Here is a 20,244-nt window from a genome sequence, read left to right as displayed (position 1 = left end):
ATACGGGAATCTCGTCCCTCATATACTCTAAACTTGCAAGTGTACCTGGAGGTACTCTCGCAAAGTTTATAGAGCTTCACACCATACCGCGCCCGCTTCGAGGAAATATACTGTCGGAAGAGGAGTCTCCCCTTAAAACTGATGAGACTCATCTATAGAGGTCCCTGAGCGGTACCTCGGGGCGGACATGCCACATTATCTGCATAATGCAGGCATTTCCGAATGGCCTCGAACCGCCTCCGTGTCATCGCCACTGTAAAGCGGGGTCTGAGAGGACGTCCCAGTTCCAGTAATGACGAGCACTTTGTTTTTTTGTCCAGGCCCATATGCAGCGTGAGGCCCCAAAATGTCCTCACTTCTGCTGCATCAATGGCGTGCCATTCATTGGGCCTGGCCAAAAGAGAATCGGGGTGGTGGGCAATGAACTGCTGGGCACACAAGTTAGTTTGCTCCACCATGTGATTGACCAGGCTGTCACAAAAAAAAAAAAAAAATTTTTTTTAAGTCCAGATCAGTGAAGCCAGCCGTGTCAATCCGGATTCCTGAGTCGCCAACAAACTCAGGAATCTGTGGCTGATAACCCTCTGGGGGGCTCCAGACAGGCTGTGAATATAAATACGGGGAACTCTATGCAGTTTTTTTGGGGCTTTTGGAGAGAACATTTGTCTGTAATTGAAGGCCACGTGTGTTTACAAAGCCCCCATCTTCATGGAGGTCAGAACCAGATAAAGATGGGGAAAAGTAACCAACTCCGCTCAAAGCAATGTCACAATGTAACTACACTAATCAAATCTGCAGCATACACTATACATATGAAGGTACCCTTTAGTGACTAGACTCCTAGGACTGTATCCATCTTTTCCAGCCCACCGGAAGTCAGCAACTGCTGAGCAGTTCGTGACGAATCCAATATCTATAACTTTGCTCATCGCTAGTACCCTTATGCTTTGTGTAGTGGTAATTTTGGTATTTGTTTTACAATACAATGATATTGCCGATGATGCGGCAGTATTCTTTGACCCTATTTATATTGGTATTATTGTTATATTTAATCTTGGTATACTGTGTAGTGTTTAGATCATTTTTGTATTTGGTAGCTGCATGGCTAAGTTTATACAGGTTTTTCACACATAGAAGTTTAGAGCACCAAAACACTTTGTCCCAGCTACGTCCAGAAGGGCACAGTTTGAGAGAAGCCCAAAAAGCCATTCAATTCTTATCTACTGCTTTAACCAGTGGAGGATGAACCATAACTGTGCTATTTTATAATTTATCAAGACTGGGCCTTTTTATCTTTAATCTTAACTAAGCACCCCGCAATAAAGTTATACTGTGGCCCATTAGCCACCTCAATTGAGATATTGCATAGTTTATTTGACTATGCCTTTATAAACTAGGTCTTCACTCCGTTTTGGTCGAGCCCCCAGCAATCAAACTCCTGCAGATAGGGGATACGTTTTTGTTCAGGATAATTATCCTTTAAAAACTAATTCTGACAACATACCAGAACAGGGAAATACAAATACATTTATATTAATGCAATAGTGATATTTTTTATGCATAGTAAAAGAAAAGACTGAAATCTCCCATGCACACTTTATTTTACCAAAAAGAGTAAAAAATAAATACACACAATTACAAGTCCTATCTCCTTTGACAACTGTTTCAGCAGTTTCTTGCAGGTATTTCTGTGTGAAAATATATAATATATAACTTGTGTGAAAATATGAATATATACACAGTATATATCTACATACACAGTATATATCAACAGCTATAGTTTATATATATTTTAGAAAATTGCTTCAAGCAATTGTGAATGCATCAATAATTTCACAGGTTTCTTCCAAGCTGCAAAGACAAAGGAGGGTATGCGACGACTTTTGATTTGATATTCACCTTTCTGCACCTATGGATGAAAAAAACAAGATGCAAGTGTGAAATATTTAGTAATTAACACAAACATGCTGATTTGTTTTATTATGTACCCAATCTGGATTTCAGAGTTAAAAGGGGTCCCCTGGGGAAAAAAATGCCCCAAAGCCACCACAATACCTGTACTGTATCTTCTGTATTTATCCATGTGATTTTGGGAGCTCCTGTGGCCCCCCAATATACTTTTTCCTTACTTGCAGCCCAGACTACTACTCCAAGCAGTCAGTGCAGCTCTGTGTAATGGCTGCTAGCCAATTGCTCCTACTATCTGTGCATGTGTTGTTGTAAACAAAGTCAGTAACACACTGTACAAGTCTTTTCTTTCAAACTATCCTATTCCCCAGCAATAAATTAGGCTATGCTCTGAATGGCAGTAGTCAGTAATTAGATCTACAGCAGGCATAAAGCAGCTTTATGTGTGGAGGAGACACTGGGCTGTTTCTCTGCCAGCAAGATCTTCACAGAGGAGAGGAAGAGGGGAGTAGTGGCTGTAAAGCCAGACCCCTAGACAAGACAGAAATGACATTGTCTTACAGGAGTGTGGATCTGATAATTATGTCTCTCAATCCCTGCATGTAAGTGACAGCTGACAGAGGGGAAACTGTCTAAATATCACTTATTAGCTATATAAAGCACATATGTTGGAGAGAGGGGAAGGATGGGCTATAGGTTTAGCTCCCCGGAGTACCCCTTTAACATATCAAGTGGAAGATTAGTAGAGCGTTTCCAGCAGACAGTTCTTTTCTGACTGAAAAATGCCACAATTTGTATCTTTGTTGCCTAAAGCAACCAATCACAGTTCAGCCTTCATTTTACAAGAATTCTATGAAAACTGAGCTGTGATTAGTTGTTACAGGACAACCAGACAGTTTGGGCTATAGGCAGAATAAAACTTCGATATTGTCAAGTCTAATCACAATGTATCTTATAAGAACAATGACAAAATCATTTTATATTACACCATAGAATTCTCTTCTAAATCGAAAAAAAAAAAAATCTCTATATCTATAGTTTGCGGTCAGAAGATGACAATTTTAAACATGCTAATTTTCGTACAGAAATTAGCATGCTTCTAGAAAAGCTAAAAAGAAACCATTTTCAAAGCTTTGTTCCTTTGATACCTGTGGAAAGTCAGATCTTCATATTCTTGCCTTCACAGTATTTAGTTTAACTCTGTGCCTGCCATATTCACCGATTCACTACAAATTCTGCAAGTCAGGTTTAAAGAAAGGCCATGTAGCACTGTTCATTAACTGTCCTAAATATAAACAAAAAATTAGATACATTCAGACAGTACAGTTGTGCTAAAAAGTTTACATACCCTTGAACAATTGGTAATTGTTTTTTAATAAAAAAATTTATTGAACATTTTGTTTTTTTTACAAACAAGAAAACAGAGCAACCCCCCCCCCCCCCACCACCACCTAATTCCATGTCATACCCCACAGGAAAGATGGAGAGAAAATTGCAAGATTAAAATATAGTGCAATACAAGGCATGGTCTGTTCAAACACTGCATAGATATTGTACAACCATGACATACTAAACAAAAGAGTCATCTACAAAAATAGAGAAAAGAGGGTCACCACTTCAGACCGTTGGTGAAAGGTGTTGGTACAGACCTTTACAAAGGGCTGCAGAAAAAGTACAAGTGGAGCCCCACCCATAAGCACAATAAGAGTTCTAATACCATATAACAGACAACTGTACTGGACGAACAGGGGGTTACAAAACACACAAGACAGACAGCACAGGGAACACAGTAGGAAAAAGATAGCCAGACTAGCTCGCTCCCCCCAGCAACACTTCCATAGGGGTCCTTTGTAAGTATAAAGATTGCAGACCTGGAGTGTCAATCCAGGGTCCCCATATAAGCTCAAACTTGTGTATGGCCTTCCGTTTAAGATACAGATCCTTTTCCCACCTAATCATATGGTTCAGTCGTGTGATGAGTTCTGACACAGGCGGAGAGGCTCGCAACTAATGTTGTGCTATCAACTTGCGGGCTTGACACAAAATTCTACAGATACCAATACATAAGCCACTATCCTCATCCAAACCATCTATGTACCCCAAAATACACAACACGGAAGACAAAGTAAATGGACACCTGAACACTCTTCTGAGCAGCTGTTCAACATCAAAACTGTATAAGGCAAGAGCAATCCCACATCATATGAAGCAAATGGGCATCAGACCTAGAATATCTGGGACAACAGGAGTCCACACGCACCCTGATTCTATGTAGAAATACTGGGGTTCGGTACACCCGTTGTTACAGTAAAATTTGAGACACCCGGTGAGCCTCCGACACAGCAAGACACAGGGCCATTGTTAAGATCTGCACCCATTGTTCATCCGACAGGGGACCCACATCTGCCGCCCACTTCTCGCTAACAAGGGATAGGCTTCATGGTAAGCGAACAATAGTTCCTTATACAATACCGAGATAACTTTAGTAGAGTCCCAGGTGAATAGGTCATCTATCACCAATGAAGGACCGACAGTCTGGTCACTCGCCCGTGACTGCACATCAAGTGCATGCCTAAGCTGCAGGTAACGAAAGAAAAAAAGAATGTGGTAAAGAAAAGTCCTCCTGCAGCTGAGAAAATGACCTCAGCATCGGCCCATCATACAGCTGTGAGAAGTACAGTAACCCATAGGAGAGCAATAGAGCAATATCAGGCATGGAAGTCAACTCAGCAAGACTCTGGTTATACCACAACAGCGATTAGGTCACAAAAACAGGATGATGTAGGAGAGTTAAATTTCGACCACACTTTAGAGGAGCAGAAGTCTGGGGGACGCGTCTGTGCCGCCATCTCTAGGAGATAGAGGGGAGTCACACCACCAATACGTTGTGAGATCAAAGCCCCTGTACGCCCCATAGTGTCTAACTGCGCCCAACCATTCAATTGTTGGACCTGCGATGCCAAAATATATAACCATGGATTAGGAGTAGACAATCCACCCGCCTCCTTACCGCGCTGTAACGTCTCTAGGCGGATCCTAGCAGATTTACCGTTCCACATGAGTTCCCTAAATAAAGACTGGATTCTATGAAAAAAGTGCATAGGGATCCAGACCGGTGTATTGTGCAGGATATACAGAAACTGGGGCATAAGAACCATTTTAACCAGTTTACGCAACGTGGTTACTTTTTGGGAGCTACGTTCTAACAACGGTATTAAATTGAGAGAGACAGAGGGAGTAGTTGTAACATACGCACCCAGATCTTTAAACCTAGAAACTATGGGAAGCCCAACTCTAGTAACTACAGGTAACGGAGGGAGAGGGTCCAGGGGAAGTAACGTGGACTAATCCCAATTAATAGCCAGGCCAGAACAACAACCAAATTATTCCATATGACTAATTAAATGAGGTAGTGATTGCGGAGCATCGCTCAGAAAGAGGAGCATGTTGTCCACAAAGAGCTATACGCTCTTCCAGGGTCCCATAAAACCCTTGGATGTCAGGGGAAGCCCTAACCATTGCAGCCAGGGGTTCTATGGCGATGGCGAATAAAAAGGGGGACAGGGCACCCCTGACGAATACCACGCCCCAGTGGGAAGGAGACAAAAATCCATTAGCCCTAATCCTGGCACACGGGGTATCAAGTGAATTCAATTTAAAAATACCAGGCCAAATCCCATGTGGCGCATAACGCTCCACAAGAAGTTCCATTCAACGCTGTTAAAAGCTTTGTCAGCGTCGGGGGAAAGCACAACCCTATGAGAGGCATTTGAAGGTTTTATTTGCATATTTAAATAAAGTCTCCTATTATCAGCAGTAGATTTGTCAGGCATAAATCCCATTTGATCCCCGTGAATCAAAGTAGTAATCACCTTTAATCTATTTGCCAAAACCTTCGCCAACAACTTGACGTCAGAACATAAGAGATTCTCCTATAGGAGCCTGCAAACAGCGGGTCTTTACTGGGCTTCAAGAGCAACACAATGATAGCTTCCATCATAGATCCCGGAAGCCCCTCCCCCGTCTGCCACCACTAACCATACGTCTAGCAATTTGGGCAACAACACCTCTCAGTAGCATTTAAGATACTCATTAGGCAGGCCATCAACTGCCGGAGATTTCTCGGAAGGCAATATTCCCAATGCCACCTCCAATACCTCAAACGTAATAGGCTCAACTAACATGTCTCTCTGGGTCTGCAACAGGGCCGGGAGCGTAATACCGGCTACAAACTGGTCAATATCAGCATTGCTATATGTCAATTGAGTAAGAGACTAGAGTAGCTAGAATAGCCCAGTCACCGATAAGTAGCACCCCGGCACCATAACAGACAAGGAATACATGCTGACCCTGATCGAGCCTTGATGGTGCGGGCCAACGGCCGACCCGTACTTCCACCGCTCAAAATAACGTTGTTGCTGGAAGCAGCGCTTATTGTCCGCCATTTGTAGCATATATGCGGCCAACAAGGCTTACGTAGACTGTCAGTACTTTACAAGTAGAGATCTCTAATAAAGACACCTCGGATATAAGCTTTTAAAGAGTCCGAGACCGCGCACATGGAAGCGCTCCCCACATTAATCTCGAGGAAGACAACAATATTGGATTGAACAGTATGTCCCACAGTGGGAACCTGAAGCCAAAAAGGGTTCAAGTGCCACAGGGAGCCCCACTATAATAATAGTAATATATTACAAAAATCTGTGAAGTGAAATTGAAATAGTAAAAGATAATTTAGCAAATTTGGTGGTTTTCTTTTCTACGCCATTTACCTTGTGGTTGAGCTTACATGTTAGTTTGATACTTTAGGTCGCCTGATTACAGCAGTGCCAGATTTGTTTAGTTTCCATCAGGTTTTACCAATTTAAAAAAAAATGTATATCCTAACTATCCCTGGTGACAAAAACAAGAGGAAGTTGACCAATTGGCCATAGCAACCAGATTGCTGCTTTTATTTTTTAAGATGCCTCTGAAAAATAAAAGCAGCGATCTGAGCATCTGCTTCAGGGTGACACAGTACACCTTAATGGGAACCAATCATTAGATTTTACTGTATATAAAGCTTGGCAATGCAATATATATGGTAAAATCTTTGTCCTTAACCCCTTAAGGACTCAGGGTTTTTCCGTTATTGCACTTTCGTTTTTTCCTCCTTACCTTTTAAAAATCATAACCCTTTCAGTTTTCCACCTACAAATCCATATTATGGCTTATTTTTTGCGTCGCCAATTCTACTTTGCAGGGACCTTAGTCATTTTACCCAAAAATGCACGGCGAAACGGAAAAAAAAAATCATTGTGCGACAAAATCGAAGAAAAAAAAAAACGCCATTTTGTAACTTTTGGGGGCTTCCGTTTCTACGAAGTGCATATTTTGGTAAAAAATACACCTTATTATTCTGTAGTTCCATACGGTTAAAATGATACCCTACTTAGATAGGTTTGATTTTGTCGCACTTCTGGAAAAAATCATAACTACATGCAGGAAAATGTATATGTTTAAAAATTTCATCTTCTGACCCCTATAACTTTTTTATTTTTCCACGTACAGGGCGGTATGAGGACTCATGTTTTGTGCCGTGCTCTGAAGTTTTTATCGGTATGATTTTTGTTTTGATCGGACTTTTTGACCACTTTTTATTCATTTTTTAAAGGTATAAAAAGTGACCAAAATACGCTTTTTGGGACTTTGGAATTTTTTTGCGCGTACGCCATTGACCGTGCGGTTTAATGAATGATATTTTTATAGTTCGGACATTTACGCACGCGGCGATACCACGTTTATATTTTTTTTTTACACGTTTTTTTTTTTTTTATGGGAAAAGGGGGGTGATTCAAACTTTTATTAAGGATGGGGTTAAATGACCTTTATTAACACTTTTTTTAACATTTTTTTTGCAGTGTTATAGCTCCCATAGGGACCTATAACACTGCACACTCTGATCTTCTACACAGATCACAGGCGTGTATTAACACGCTTGTGATCAGTGTTATCGGCGCTTGACTGCTCCTGCCTGTATCTCAGGCACGGATCAGTCATTCACCGATCGGACACGAGGAGGCAGGTAAGGGATTTCACCGCGGCGGTCCCCAACAGCCCGACTGAGCAGCCGGGTCACTTTCACTTCCGCTTCTAAAGGGTTAATACCACACATCGCCGCGATCGGCGATGTGTGGTATTAGCCGCGGGTCCCGGTCATTGATGAACGCCGGGACCGACGCGATATGATGCGGGATCTCAACGCGATCCCGCTTCATATCACGGGAGCCGGTGCAGGACGTAAATATACGTCCTGCGTCGTTAAGGGGTATTCCAGGCAAGAAACTTTTTTATCCATCAACTGGCTCCGGAAAGTTAAACAGATTTGTAAATATTTCTAAAGAAGTTACCTGTATAATCAAACTGTTGACATATTTCCAACCAACACCTGAAAAGCAAGATAAAGTAGTTAGATTTTTATTATGGTACGTGAGAGATAAAAACAAACAAAATTGTAGGAGCAGGGGTGATTTATTTTAGTTTTTTTGTTTTTAACTTAACAACTGAGCAGATTATTCTAAAAGGTAGCAGATTTAAAGGCTATTGGCATTAAAGGCAACTTGGAAACCTTTTTAAGTCAACTTACATTAAATGTAAAAATGTTACAGTTCTCTATTTTACATGGCTTTTAAAGCTTTTTGAAAATTTCTGTAGATAGGTTAAATCTGCTATCAGTTTTTATGGCTATTAACATGATTTACAGCCGGTCAACTTTCTTGAGCAAATCTAAATATTCAGAAACTGATTTAATAGTTTTTCTAGGGCATTTCCCAGTCAAAATGCACAGGACATTTTTTGATACATTAACGTGCGGAGAGCAATATTAGGGAATGGTGTTACCTGTTTGCGATGCATGATTTACACATCCTGAGTCTCTTGCAGGATTTTTCTTTTCTTTATTAAGGTTAAGGAACCTTGGCATTTGTACGATGTCCACAGCCCATGGGAACTGTCCATTCTTTTTTTTTCCGTTAGACTACAAATAACAAGTTTATTTTGTCTCTCTATTATTTTTTGTGTACAAGGCTTACACCGTGCAGCCAAACAGCAACCCTACCATAGGAATTAAAACTCCTAGGAAGGATAGAACAAAGCTGAAATGGTGTAGGGGAAACCCATTTATATGTGAAACCTTTAAAAATAGGACCGCATTACAATACTATGTATTGTTTGGTAGATTGTATTTGATGTGGCATTGAATTCTTAAAGCAAATCTGTCACTTAAGGTCAACATGTTACAAATAAAGAGGTCTAGAATACAGCAAATATATTTGCGCGTCAGCTATATTCATAAGAACAAGGTTCTTTGTGCAGTTATTCAGTGGCAGAAATTAAGTAACTGGAAGAGAGATAGCCACTCAGGAGTGGGCAAATACAGAACTGTTCTCATGAACGCAGCAGACACGTGTACATTTGCCATCTTCTGTAACAATAGACCAACTGTTTTTGGAGGGATATTTGGCACCTCTACGGCTCTAAAAAAAACTGCCTTTATCAGTACAACAATTGAAGTGACAGATCCAATTTAAGTTACATACTTTTAACATTACATCCGTCCACCAGCAATATTTATAGTGGTCAAGTTTTATAGTACATAACTCTTGAAATAACATTGGCTAATACAATTTAATCTTCAAAAGGGATTTTAATGTTTCATCTGCTTGTATACAGAGCCACAGGAGGTGGCTCTTTCTGATAAAAGGGAAGCCTGCGCTATGAAGAAATACAGTAGTTTCCATCTTTTTAGGTTTTAACAGAACTTTATTGCCACCTGGATCCAGTCTTTTTAACCACTAAAACTAAGAACAAGGTTAGTTTATTATAAAGCAATGCACATTTTCATACAGAAAAACTAAGCAGGATCTTCAATAGGTAGATCTGAAAAGGAGTTTAGAATTCATGTGTTATAGAAATCACATGCACAAGGGCTTTTGCAAAATTAAACTACAGGTAAAAATTTGATTTCAATGATTCAAGGGTGAATTCAAATAGCCCTTTATGTCAGCAGTTTCTGTGGTTAGTCATGTAGTTATCACCGTCCACCTCTGGCATAAGATAAAATTGTTCTAGATCCAGAGGGTGAACATGTTACATCGGTAGGTGCAATTTATACTGTGCATATTACCAGTAGCTATATACTGTAGCAGCTGTTCCTTCTAGAAGGGACACTGGACTTTGCTTCTAAACACATTACCATTAGGTGTTTATAAGCTTTCTAGTAGTTTTGGCAGCAAGAATAGTATAGGTTTTTAGTGCTACTCCAAAACAGAACCCCAATTAAAGTCAATGGGGGATTGGCAGGATTTGAACATTGATTTGGGATATATGGCTTGACTAATAAATGCAGGCTAACCTATATAAAATAATAAGTCATAAAAGGTTTGATCCATTTTTCAAAATGAGGACTTTTACCCACCACTTCCTAAAGTAATTTAAAGACCATTAAGTCTCTTACTTATGTCTCACTGATTCAGTTAGAGTACTTTACCCAAATGTTAAAATGCTGCTATATGAACTCATGGCTACCAGTTTATACCCTACACTATAGGTAGAAGGACTACCTAGGGAGGTTTCACTATCTAAAATAACTTAACCCCAACTGGGAAGGTAACACTTTTTACATTGATCTCAGCCAAAACACATGGTTTAGCTTTTTAGAAATTATTTTACACCCTATTTGAGTAGAAGTGAAGACAGCACTAACAAGAGATTTGTCCATAAGTTTTAATAACATAACGTGGATTATAATTACATAGTCAACTGCTTGGATTTTTAGACAGCAAACAATATTACAGCTAAAAACTGCTTAGCTCAAATAAAAAAAAATGGAATATTGAAATGCAGCTTAGTTCAGGACAGAGTCTACAGCTAACACTAAACTTTTTGTTAGAAACCTTCAATGTCAAACAAAGTCACTTTGCATACTATTTAACTCATTTTACATGAAAAAGCATTTACGTTTTAAAGTTTTTTTTTTCCTTTTGTGTTTTGTTAACAACGAAAATAAAATGGGTCTAAATATCCTCAAATGGATATTTTGCCTTCACCAATTTTAAAAGCGCTCCTATGAGGGAGAGGTCTGGTTTGATTAAGGGAGTATGGATGGAAGAGGAAAAGGAGTCACAGAGCACAGAGAATTTACTTGTGTTGTGGGATAAGGAACAGGAAGTCCTTGGACACAAGATATCAGAAATAATTGGATGAGTGGAAAGCTTAGAAACGTCTGTATGGGTGGTCTCTGTAGGCACTGCCTTTAGCAGGGTGAGAAGATGGTACTTTCAAAGATGGCCGGGAACCATTCCAATTGTCTTGCCCTACGATGATAAATATAAAAACAAATTATATTTTATAGTATAGACTGAATTTAGAACAAAATTTTAAAAGGGGTACTAGGGTGGAATATTATTTTTTTTTTTTTTTAAATCAACTGGTGCCAGAAAGTTAAACAGATTTGGAAATTACTTCTATTAAAAAAAAATCTATCCTTCCAGTACTTATCAGCTACTGTATGATTCTACTTTTTGAATTTCTTTTCTGTCTGTCCACAGTGCTCTCTGCTGGCACCTATGTCCATGTCAGGAACTGTCTCGAGCAGGATAGGTTTGCTATGGGGATTTGCTCCTGCTCTGAACAGGTGTCAGTAGAGAGCACCATAGACCAAAAAAATTTAAGAAATTAACTTTCTCTGTATGATACATCAGCTGATAAGTGCTGGAAAGATGAAGATTTTTTTTACCACCTTAAGGACAAAGCGTTTCAGCTTTTGCATTTTCTTTTTTTTTTCCTCCTTACGTTTTACAAGTCATAACCCTTTCAATGTTCCACCTAAAAATCCATATGATGGCTTATTGTTTGCACCACCAGTTCTACTTTGTAATGACACCAGTCGGTTTACCCAAAAATCTATGGCGGAAAAAAAAAAAAAAAAAAGCACAAAACCTTATTATGTAACTTTGGATGGCTTTAGTTTCTACAAAGTGCATTTTTCGGTAAAAATTACCCCTTTATTCTGTAGGTCCATACGATTATAATGATACCCTACTAGGTTTGATTTTGTCGTATTTCTGGAAAAACCTACATGCACGAAAATAAATACGTTTAAGGGGTGCAGTTTTCATAATGGGGTCCATTATAGGGTATTTCTCTGAATCAAATTAATAAGTTACAGAATCCCAGAGTTATTAATGCTTAAAGTGACAGTGGTCAGATTTGCAAAAAAACTGCTGCATCCTTAAGGGGGGTTAAGGTATGTTCTCTGAAACAAAGGAGCAGCCTTACCATAACTTTCATAAGATTCTGGACCCTCGCCGTGCCCATAGTCATAATACTCTGTATCTCTAAAAAGACAAATCAGTTATTTAATGCATTATTCCAGGGTACAGAGAAAACATTAGAAAAAACACAGAAGACTGCCACTAAAGCAAGGTTTTCAGAAAGGCTGCGCACCAGATCGACAACTCAATCTAGAGGAGAAACATGAATATCCCAGAGGGAAGGAGGCCTAGCAGATTGCCAGTTAGACGCAATAAGGCTTTTAGCTGCAGTAAGAATATGGAGGAGCAATATGGTAGAAGCTTTCCGCAATTGTTTGGGAGATGCATTAAGAAAACAATGACAATTGTACACAGTTGGGGAGATTTATCAATCTGCCCGAAACCCCAATTGTTTTTTTTCCCCTCACAGCAACCAATCACAGCTCAACTTTCATATCTTATCGAACTCTGGTAAAGTAAAAGTTGAGCTGTGATTGGTTGCTGTGAGGCAGATTAATAAATCTGGGCCAGTGTGTCCGATATGTGGCTGCATAAACCAATTATGCTATAAGCTTACAACCAGCCAATATCTGTCATCAGTCAACATGACAGCTGTTAGTTTATCACTAGTATACAAGGTTAATCAGAATATGATCCAGTAAAAATTGTTTAGCCACTGCTAATAGCAACACCTTTAAGAGAACGTGTCCTTACTTTCATGCTGCCTGAACGAGGAGTCATTGGGGTGGTCCCTGGTGTTTGTTTTTTACCTGCCAGTCTTTATAAATCAATCTCTCCCTTTACACAACTAAGGAAGGATCCATCAAGACTGTTGGGATGGGGAAAAGCCACCAGGAACTAACTACCTCAGCAACTTTCATATCAGGCAGAATACAAGATGACAGGTTCCCTTTAAAAATGGCATATTCATATTCTTAGATAAGTAGGTTCCTAACAACCTTTTAAAGAAAATATAACAAGGCATCAGCCTATAGGAACACAAAGGAAGGATATTGTGGAGAGGTTCATGATAATTATATAGCATAAATTGCATATAGAAAAACCTGTAAATTTAAGAACCCATTTTAACTGGTTTCACTAGAACTTCAACTAAATGCTAAAAAAAAATAAAAAAAAATTATAAGATCTTTGATTAAGTTCTCTAACCATTTAGGGAGAAATCAACTTCCATCACAAAAATGCGTGCACAGTGCGTAGAATTGTAAAATTCCAGAAATTTAAGCCATGGACATTTATGAAAATCAAATTCAAAGTGGCATAGTTTTACAAACCGAAAATAATTTCAACGCTGGATGTTTGCTTCACAAAAAAAAAAAAAAAAAAAAAAAAAAAAAAATATACATACAAATTTACCAGTAAGCCAGGCTGAGAAGACAATCATCGTTGATGGGGGAAAACATGATTAAGAATCTGATAAAAGGCCCATCGACTACTGTAATACCAACAGATTATTTATAAGTGTGAACATAGGTTTATTGATAAAGTCGCCCATATGACTTCCTATAGAAATACATTTTAGTTTAGTGTCATTGACTTAATAAACTTACCCTGGGCTCTGGCTATAATAACTCTCGTAAGCTTCATAGCTTTGCTCTGCATATGCATCATCATAGCCCTGCAAAAATACAAAGTTTTAAAAAGGGTACAACTTTAGAAGGACTTCAGAAACAAAGTTACAGGGTAGACATTCAGCTTGTATCTAACTTTGGAAAGTTCCAGTTTCCAATATGTTTCTCAATGCAGAATCATGCACAGTAAGAAACAGTCACTAAGTGATTGTGGTTTAATCTACTTACATAGTCATCATAGGCTTCAGGTGCAGGTGGTGGAAGAGAGATCCTTTGTATTGAACCAGCACGAGCCCTACCAGAAGGTGCTCCCCTGGATGCAGATGCAGGTGCTACACTTCGGCTAACACTAGCACCGCGTGAAATTGCTCCTCTTCCTGGGGCTCCTCTTGGAACAAGAGGACGTATAGCACCAGCTCTTCCTCTAAAGTGGAAAAACAAACATGATTAAAAAAAATAACTCCAGTACCCTGGATAGGGGATAAGGGTCAGATAGCGATTCTTCTGCACGGCACCCAGCCTCTCCCCAAGAATGGAGTGTTGGCCCCCAAATGAAGCTGCAGCCTACATGTCCCCCTCCATGTATCACTATGGCAGATCCAGAGATGCATTTTTTGAATATAAATCTTGGTGCATTTCAGAAGCTGTTTGTCCAGTATGAGGAGTTACCCCTACTTAAGCCATTTTTTTGCTTGGCCACATGGTGAGGGGAGCAAATCATTTTAGGCTGAATCAATAATATAGACCACACCTCATCCTTGCAAAGGACTGGAGTTGGCATAACTAACGCACCCCCAGAAGTGACCCCATTACTAAGCTTAAGAAAAAAAAAAAAAAAAAAAAAAGTGTGATATTTTGTACATAGATTATGAAATTGAGGGAATTCCCCAAAAATGCAGCCTGAATGACTTTGATCAGGGTGTCGCACACTAATTTGATGATACACCATATCATAGTCTGCTGCGCATGTGTCCCGCAGCAGCATATACTAGCAGGAAGCGTGCCAAACTTTCACTTGGTGACTCAGTCTGGGCCATTGAGACCATAATGCCAAATTATAAAGCTGTTTAATATGATTCTATTACCTCCATGTGCCGCTTTGTCACGTTTTCATGCACGGGACACACACCTGGAAGTTCTGTAGCTCCAATGCTCGCGGTTATGTATAGGACGTAAATGTACGTCCTGGTCCCAGCTCACCAGGACGTACATTTACGTCCGGCGTCGTTAAGGGGTTAAAAAGCTCTGTAGCTTACCTTTATTCTTGCTCACATAGTGAAATTTTCCAGCAAGAGAAAGTGGGAGTTTCCCAGCAGGCATATCACCACTGAATCCTGCTGGGGGACCACTTCTATTCGTCACAGCACTGCAACCATATGAGGGTAGACCTCAGGCTCTGTGCATCTTTCAATGAGGCTCTATGCATGTTTTAGTGAGGCTCTGAGCAGCTGTCAATCAAGCTCAGTGTAGAGAAACACTTGAGTTTTGTCTCCTGCCAGGCGACCAAACTCCCTGTATTAATTGCGGCAGGGAACAGAACAGAGCCACTTAGTGGTCACTTCTATTACATTTTAAACATTTATGTTGATCACTTTAAAAGTAAATGGTAAAGTGTCTGCTAATTTCACAAAGAACACAAGTATTTTTTGACCGGTACTCCAACCTTTCTAATAAGGCTTCACTTCCTTTTTTTTTTATATAAAAATCATGATTTTGTCCAAGCTGAAGCAAAGGCATGGACAGAGCCCAGTAAGTGAGGGTGGGCTAGCACTAATGTTCTGTCTCATAGGTGCATGGAGGGGAAGGGGGGTGGGGGGGACCCAATGCTTTTTCTTAGCACTGTTTGTAAAGTTCTACAAGTGCTTTTCTGTCAGCAGCTGATGAGTGGCGGTGCCTAGTTGAAACTCATACTCCCTTCCACACTGCCCTGCAATGCTAATATACAGGGCTCGGCTTTAAAGGAACTTTGAAGCAAAAAAGTAACTCATCCCCTATCCACAGGAGAGGAAATCTGTGTCTGAACTCGGCAGGTCAGACTACAGAGAAGAGTGCGTGCTGTGAACAGCACGCACACCATTTATTGTTTATAGGAGCGCTGAAGAGCCCAGAGTGCTTTTACTCTGGCATCTCCAGTGATCCCATAGAAATTAATAGAGTATGTGCAATCCCCAGCACACGCTCCTCTAAGAGCCAGGGCCAGTTCAGGAGACAGGGGGCGGGTCCCATAGGTCAGACCCCTGCAATCAGACACTTATTCCCTATCCTGTGGATAGAGGATAAGTTACTTTTCACTGCACAACCCCTTCAAGCCCTGTACATCAGTTAAAGCAGTGTGGGAGGAGGAGTGCTTCTGTAGCTCAGCACTACCAGTAACAAGCTGCAATATGGTCTCATGATATGGAGGTAGGTTTATGGCTAGAGAATAATAAACACAAACCTACTTCAGAACATGTATATATATAAAAAAAAAAAAAAAAAAAAAAGGTATGCAAGAATTTCACACAATACCTTGCTGGTGGAGCTGCAGAAGGCGGTACTCCTCTGCCACGGACAGGTCCTCCTCTTCCTCCACGGGCCACCTCTGTTGGGGCTCCATTCAGATATGACAGCTCAAAAAATTGCTCCTGACAAATATCATCCATCATATCCTGTGAGCAAACGTGAACATATACATGGGGTTTTGACAATTAAAATACGGTACTTTTAAGAAAAAGGACAAATCAGCAAGCACGTCCAAATCCGTTCTCATTTTCATTAACTGTGTAGTCAACACATTGAGATTGACATCTCGGCACGAATAACTTGTTCTGGAAAACATAGTTTTCCCAAGCAGAAGGGATGCGGAAAGGACTGTTCGAGCAATTGTGTCCTATATACTTAAAGCGTACCCATGATAAATGTTCAGAAACCACCTCAAATTACAATCGGATATAACACATTTAGTACTATGCATAAAGGATGTGAATAAAGCACCTCTTAGGTGCCAAATAAGCACAAAAAAATGTATGCTTACACAATTAAATGTATTCAAATGTTTATCAGTATTTCAGGTTCATAGATAAGATTGTGAGGCACTACATCAAATTAATAAGATCAAAGACAAATACAAAGTATTTGGCTACAATATGAAGCCTCTTTTTTTTTTAACATGCCATTGAATACTGTAAACAAAATTCTACGTACCGGTACCAAGAACTTCTTTACTTCCTCCATAGCATGTGCCATTCGGGTATATGCCTCACAAGGTGGCCCAAAAACTTCAATGAAAACATGAAGGTCCATGTTTAAGTGACCATATTTCGGGTCCCCGCCCTTTCGTAGTTCTTCCTCCTAATAAAGCATGAATCAGTTATTTTCTGTTAAAAGATCCTGCTGAAAAATATTTGACCACCAAAATACAATTGTTAATCATTGATCATGATAAGCAGGAAAGATACCTTGGCCTTATCCCGCATCGATCCTTTTCCCAACACAGATATTTTTGCTCCAGTTTCTTCCTGCAGTCTTTTGATGGTATTTCCTTGAGGGCCCAAAATCTTGCCAACAAAGTTAAACTAGGAAAAGAAATACAAGTCAATATAAATAAGTTGTGAATGGAATTGAAACAAGAAAAATCTAGTAAGGCAGCTGCTTCAGTAAAAACAGATTAAGTAATGTGTAGTTCCTGTAGGAAATAAAGGTGACAGAGGAAAGAACAAAACATAAGCGAGGGCTAGACATCAAATCAGCAATGTTCATCATTGTATCCCCTGCAGCAAGAATATACGGCACAGTATACAGTTTAAATTGGGACCCCATGTACTACAGATTTAACTTAGTGGCATCTGTCAGGAAGAGTACCAGACATAACTTGTGTAAAAGCAACCTTGGTTCTCTTTTCATGCCCATACTGCAGGTACGGCGTGGTGGACCATATCATTGTAATATCCAGTTTATTTGGGTACATGACAAGATGTGTCCTGAGGGCACAACTACTTAGAGTGTCATTACATGACTTAAAGTGTCATTTCAATAACTGCATCTCTAGGATATGCAACAGCATGTTTATGGGTTACTGGTGAATACAATGAAGGCATCAGATTCAGGTTTCCATCTCTCACCTGACAGGAGCCTCAGCCCTTTGATCGTGATCAAGTGCATACCAACTACTAGAGGAGTCACTATTAAGTTTTTGCTGTATGTGAATACATGAGCAAAAGGTACGGTAATAGTTTTTATTAGGTTTTAAAATTGAGGTCAGCGTTTCCTTCACTCTGTACAAAGCACAGCGCTATAAGTTAAAGGGGTACTCCATTGGAATTTTTTCTTTTGATCAACTGGTTCCAGAAAGTTAAAAACAGAATTGTAAATTACTTCTGCTAAAATCTTAATCCTTCCAGTACTTATTAGCTGCTTAATACTACAGTGGAAATTTTCTTTTTGGAACACAGAGCAGTCTGCTGAATCACGAGCACAGTGCTCTCTGCTGACATCTCTGTCCATTTTTAGGAACTGCCAGTGTAAAAGGAAATCCCCATAGCAAACATACGCTGTTCTGGATAGTTCTTCAAATGCACAGAGATGTCAGCAGAGAGCACTGTGGTCATGATGGCAGAGAGCTCTGTGTTCCAAAAAGTAAAGAATTTCCTCTGTAGTATTCAGCATCTAAGTAGTACTGGAAGGATTAAGATTTTTTTTAATAGAAGTAATTTACAAATCTGTTTCTTTCTGGCACCAGTTGATGAAAAAAAAAAAAAAAAAAAAACCTTTAAGCCCTTAAAAAGTTTACTTTTAAGTTTTCGTTTTTCCTCCTCACCTTCAAAAAAATCATAACGCTTTTATATTTTCATCCACAGACTAGTATGAGGGCTTATTTTTTGCACAACCATTTGTCCGTTGTAATGCCATCCCTCACATTACCATAATGTATGGCGCAACCAAAATACATACTATTTGTGTGGGGAAATTAAAAAGAAAAACTGCAATTTTGAAAGGTTTCGTTTTCACGCCGTACAATTTACGGTAAAAGTGACATGTTCTTTATTCTTCGGGTCAATACGATTAAAATTATACCCATGATAACATACTTTATTACTTTTGTGCTAAAAAAAAAAAAAAAAAAAAAAAAAGAAAATCGCAAACTGTTTAACCAAATTTGTAAGTTTAATATCCCCCTATTTTGAAGACCTATAACTTTTTCATTTTTCCGTATAAGTGGCGGTATGAGGGCTCCTTTTTTGCGCCGTGATCTGTACTTTTTATTGATTTCATATTAGCGTATATAAAACTTTTAATACTTTAATTTTTTGGGGAATAAAATGTTATAAAAAAGCAGCTATTTTGGACTTTTTTTTACTTTCACACCGTTCACTGTACGGTATAATTAACATTTTATTTTAATAGTTTGATATTTACTCACGTGGCGATACCAAAATACGGATTTTTTTTTTTTTTTTTTTACACTTTTTGGGGATGAAATAGGGAAAATGGGACAATTTACGTTTATTGGGGAGGGGGTTTTCCACAATTTTTTAAAATTTTTTTTTTACACTTTAATAGTCTCCATAGGGGACTATTTATAGAATCATTTGATTGCTAATACTGTTCAGTGCTATGCATAGGACATAGCACTGAACAGTATTATCGGTCATCTTCTGCTCTGCTCGATTGCAGACCAGAGCAGAAGATCCGTGGAAGGCAGCGGAGGCAGGTGAAGGGACCTCCGTCTGCCATGCTGGATGATTAGATCGCCGCTGCAGCGCTGGAGCGAACCAATCATCCATTTTAGTGACCGCGATACTGCACATGCCGTGATCTGTATTGATCACGGCATCTGAGGGGTTAATGGCGGACATTGGCGGGATCGCGGAAGTCCGCCATTACTGGCAGGTCCCTGGCTGTTATTAGCAGCCGGGACCTGCCGCGCATCGGAGCGACGCTCGCGGTTATGCATAGGACGTAAATGTACGTCCTAGTGCGTTAAGTACCTGCTCACCAGGACGTACACTTACGTCCTGCGTCCTTAAGGGGTTAAGCATCAGCCGTGCCCAAGCTATGATGTTAAGTAATACCAGATGCAGCTACTACTGTGCCTGATAAAGGGGACCCAGAGCTGACCAGTGAGGATGCAAGGAATACATTTTTAGAGAGACAAACTTTTTGACAACATGTAATGCTAGTAACATAGCAAAGTCTAAATAACAGTGCCACTCACCTTGGGGTAGAGTTTGACTGGAATCAAAATTCGCTCCTTCAGCTTCATGTTCTTGTGAGAAAACAAGTCTAAATAGGTGTCCTCTTCATCCTTTTTGGGGTCACCTCCCTTCTTTAGTCTTTCAATTTCTGAAAGGAAAAAATATAAATCCATTAGCTTGAGAACTACTGGAAAAGCAAAAATTGCAGATATGGCTTCATCTAAAAAAGTTGTAAGGCACCAAACCATTTAAACTTCACCTGACAGCAGGAAAACCGCGATG

At 39.7% G+C, this 20,244-nt stretch overlaps 1 protein-coding gene across 4 annotated transcripts in view; it reads right to left on the bottom strand.

Annotated features, from left to right (window-relative positions):
* Positions 1-1,579: 1,579 nt before the first annotated feature.
* Positions 1,580-20,244, bottom strand: part of KHDRBS1 (KH RNA binding domain containing, signal transduction associated 1) — a 31,083-nt gene continuing 12,418 nt past the window's right edge. For 2 of the 4 annotated variants that reach the window (XM_056556937.1, XM_056556939.1), the window contains exons 2-9: positions 19,983-20,110; positions 17,227-17,343; positions 16,973-17,119; positions 16,298-16,437; positions 14,018-14,213; positions 13,769-13,836; positions 12,226-12,284; positions 10,658-11,261 (exon numbers count right to left, since the gene is read on the bottom strand). In XM_056556937.1, the coding sequence (XP_056412912.1) occupies positions 11,161-11,261; positions 12,226-12,284; positions 13,769-13,836; positions 14,018-14,213; positions 16,298-16,437; positions 16,973-17,119; positions 17,227-17,343; positions 19,983-20,110 (956 nt within the window). In that variant the 3' untranslated portion in view covers positions 10,658-11,160. Of the gene's footprint in view, positions 1,910-3,056; positions 3,194-8,297; positions 8,336-10,657; positions 11,262-12,225; positions 12,285-13,768; positions 13,837-14,017; positions 14,214-16,297; positions 16,438-16,972; positions 17,120-17,226; positions 17,344-19,982; positions 20,111-20,244 lie in introns of those variants that run through there. The other 2 variants (XR_008888721.1, XM_056556938.1) reach the window with 2 other exon arrangements.

This window comes from Hyla sarda, chromosome 2 (genome assembly GCF_029499605.1).
Source record: "Hyla sarda isolate aHylSar1 chromosome 2, aHylSar1.hap1, whole genome shotgun sequence".
Classification (NCBI taxonomy): Eukaryota; Metazoa; Chordata; class Amphibia; order Anura; family Hylidae; genus Hyla; species Hyla sarda.
Note: the sequence above shows the minus strand (reverse complement) of the source record. Positions and strands in the feature narration are given on the sequence as shown.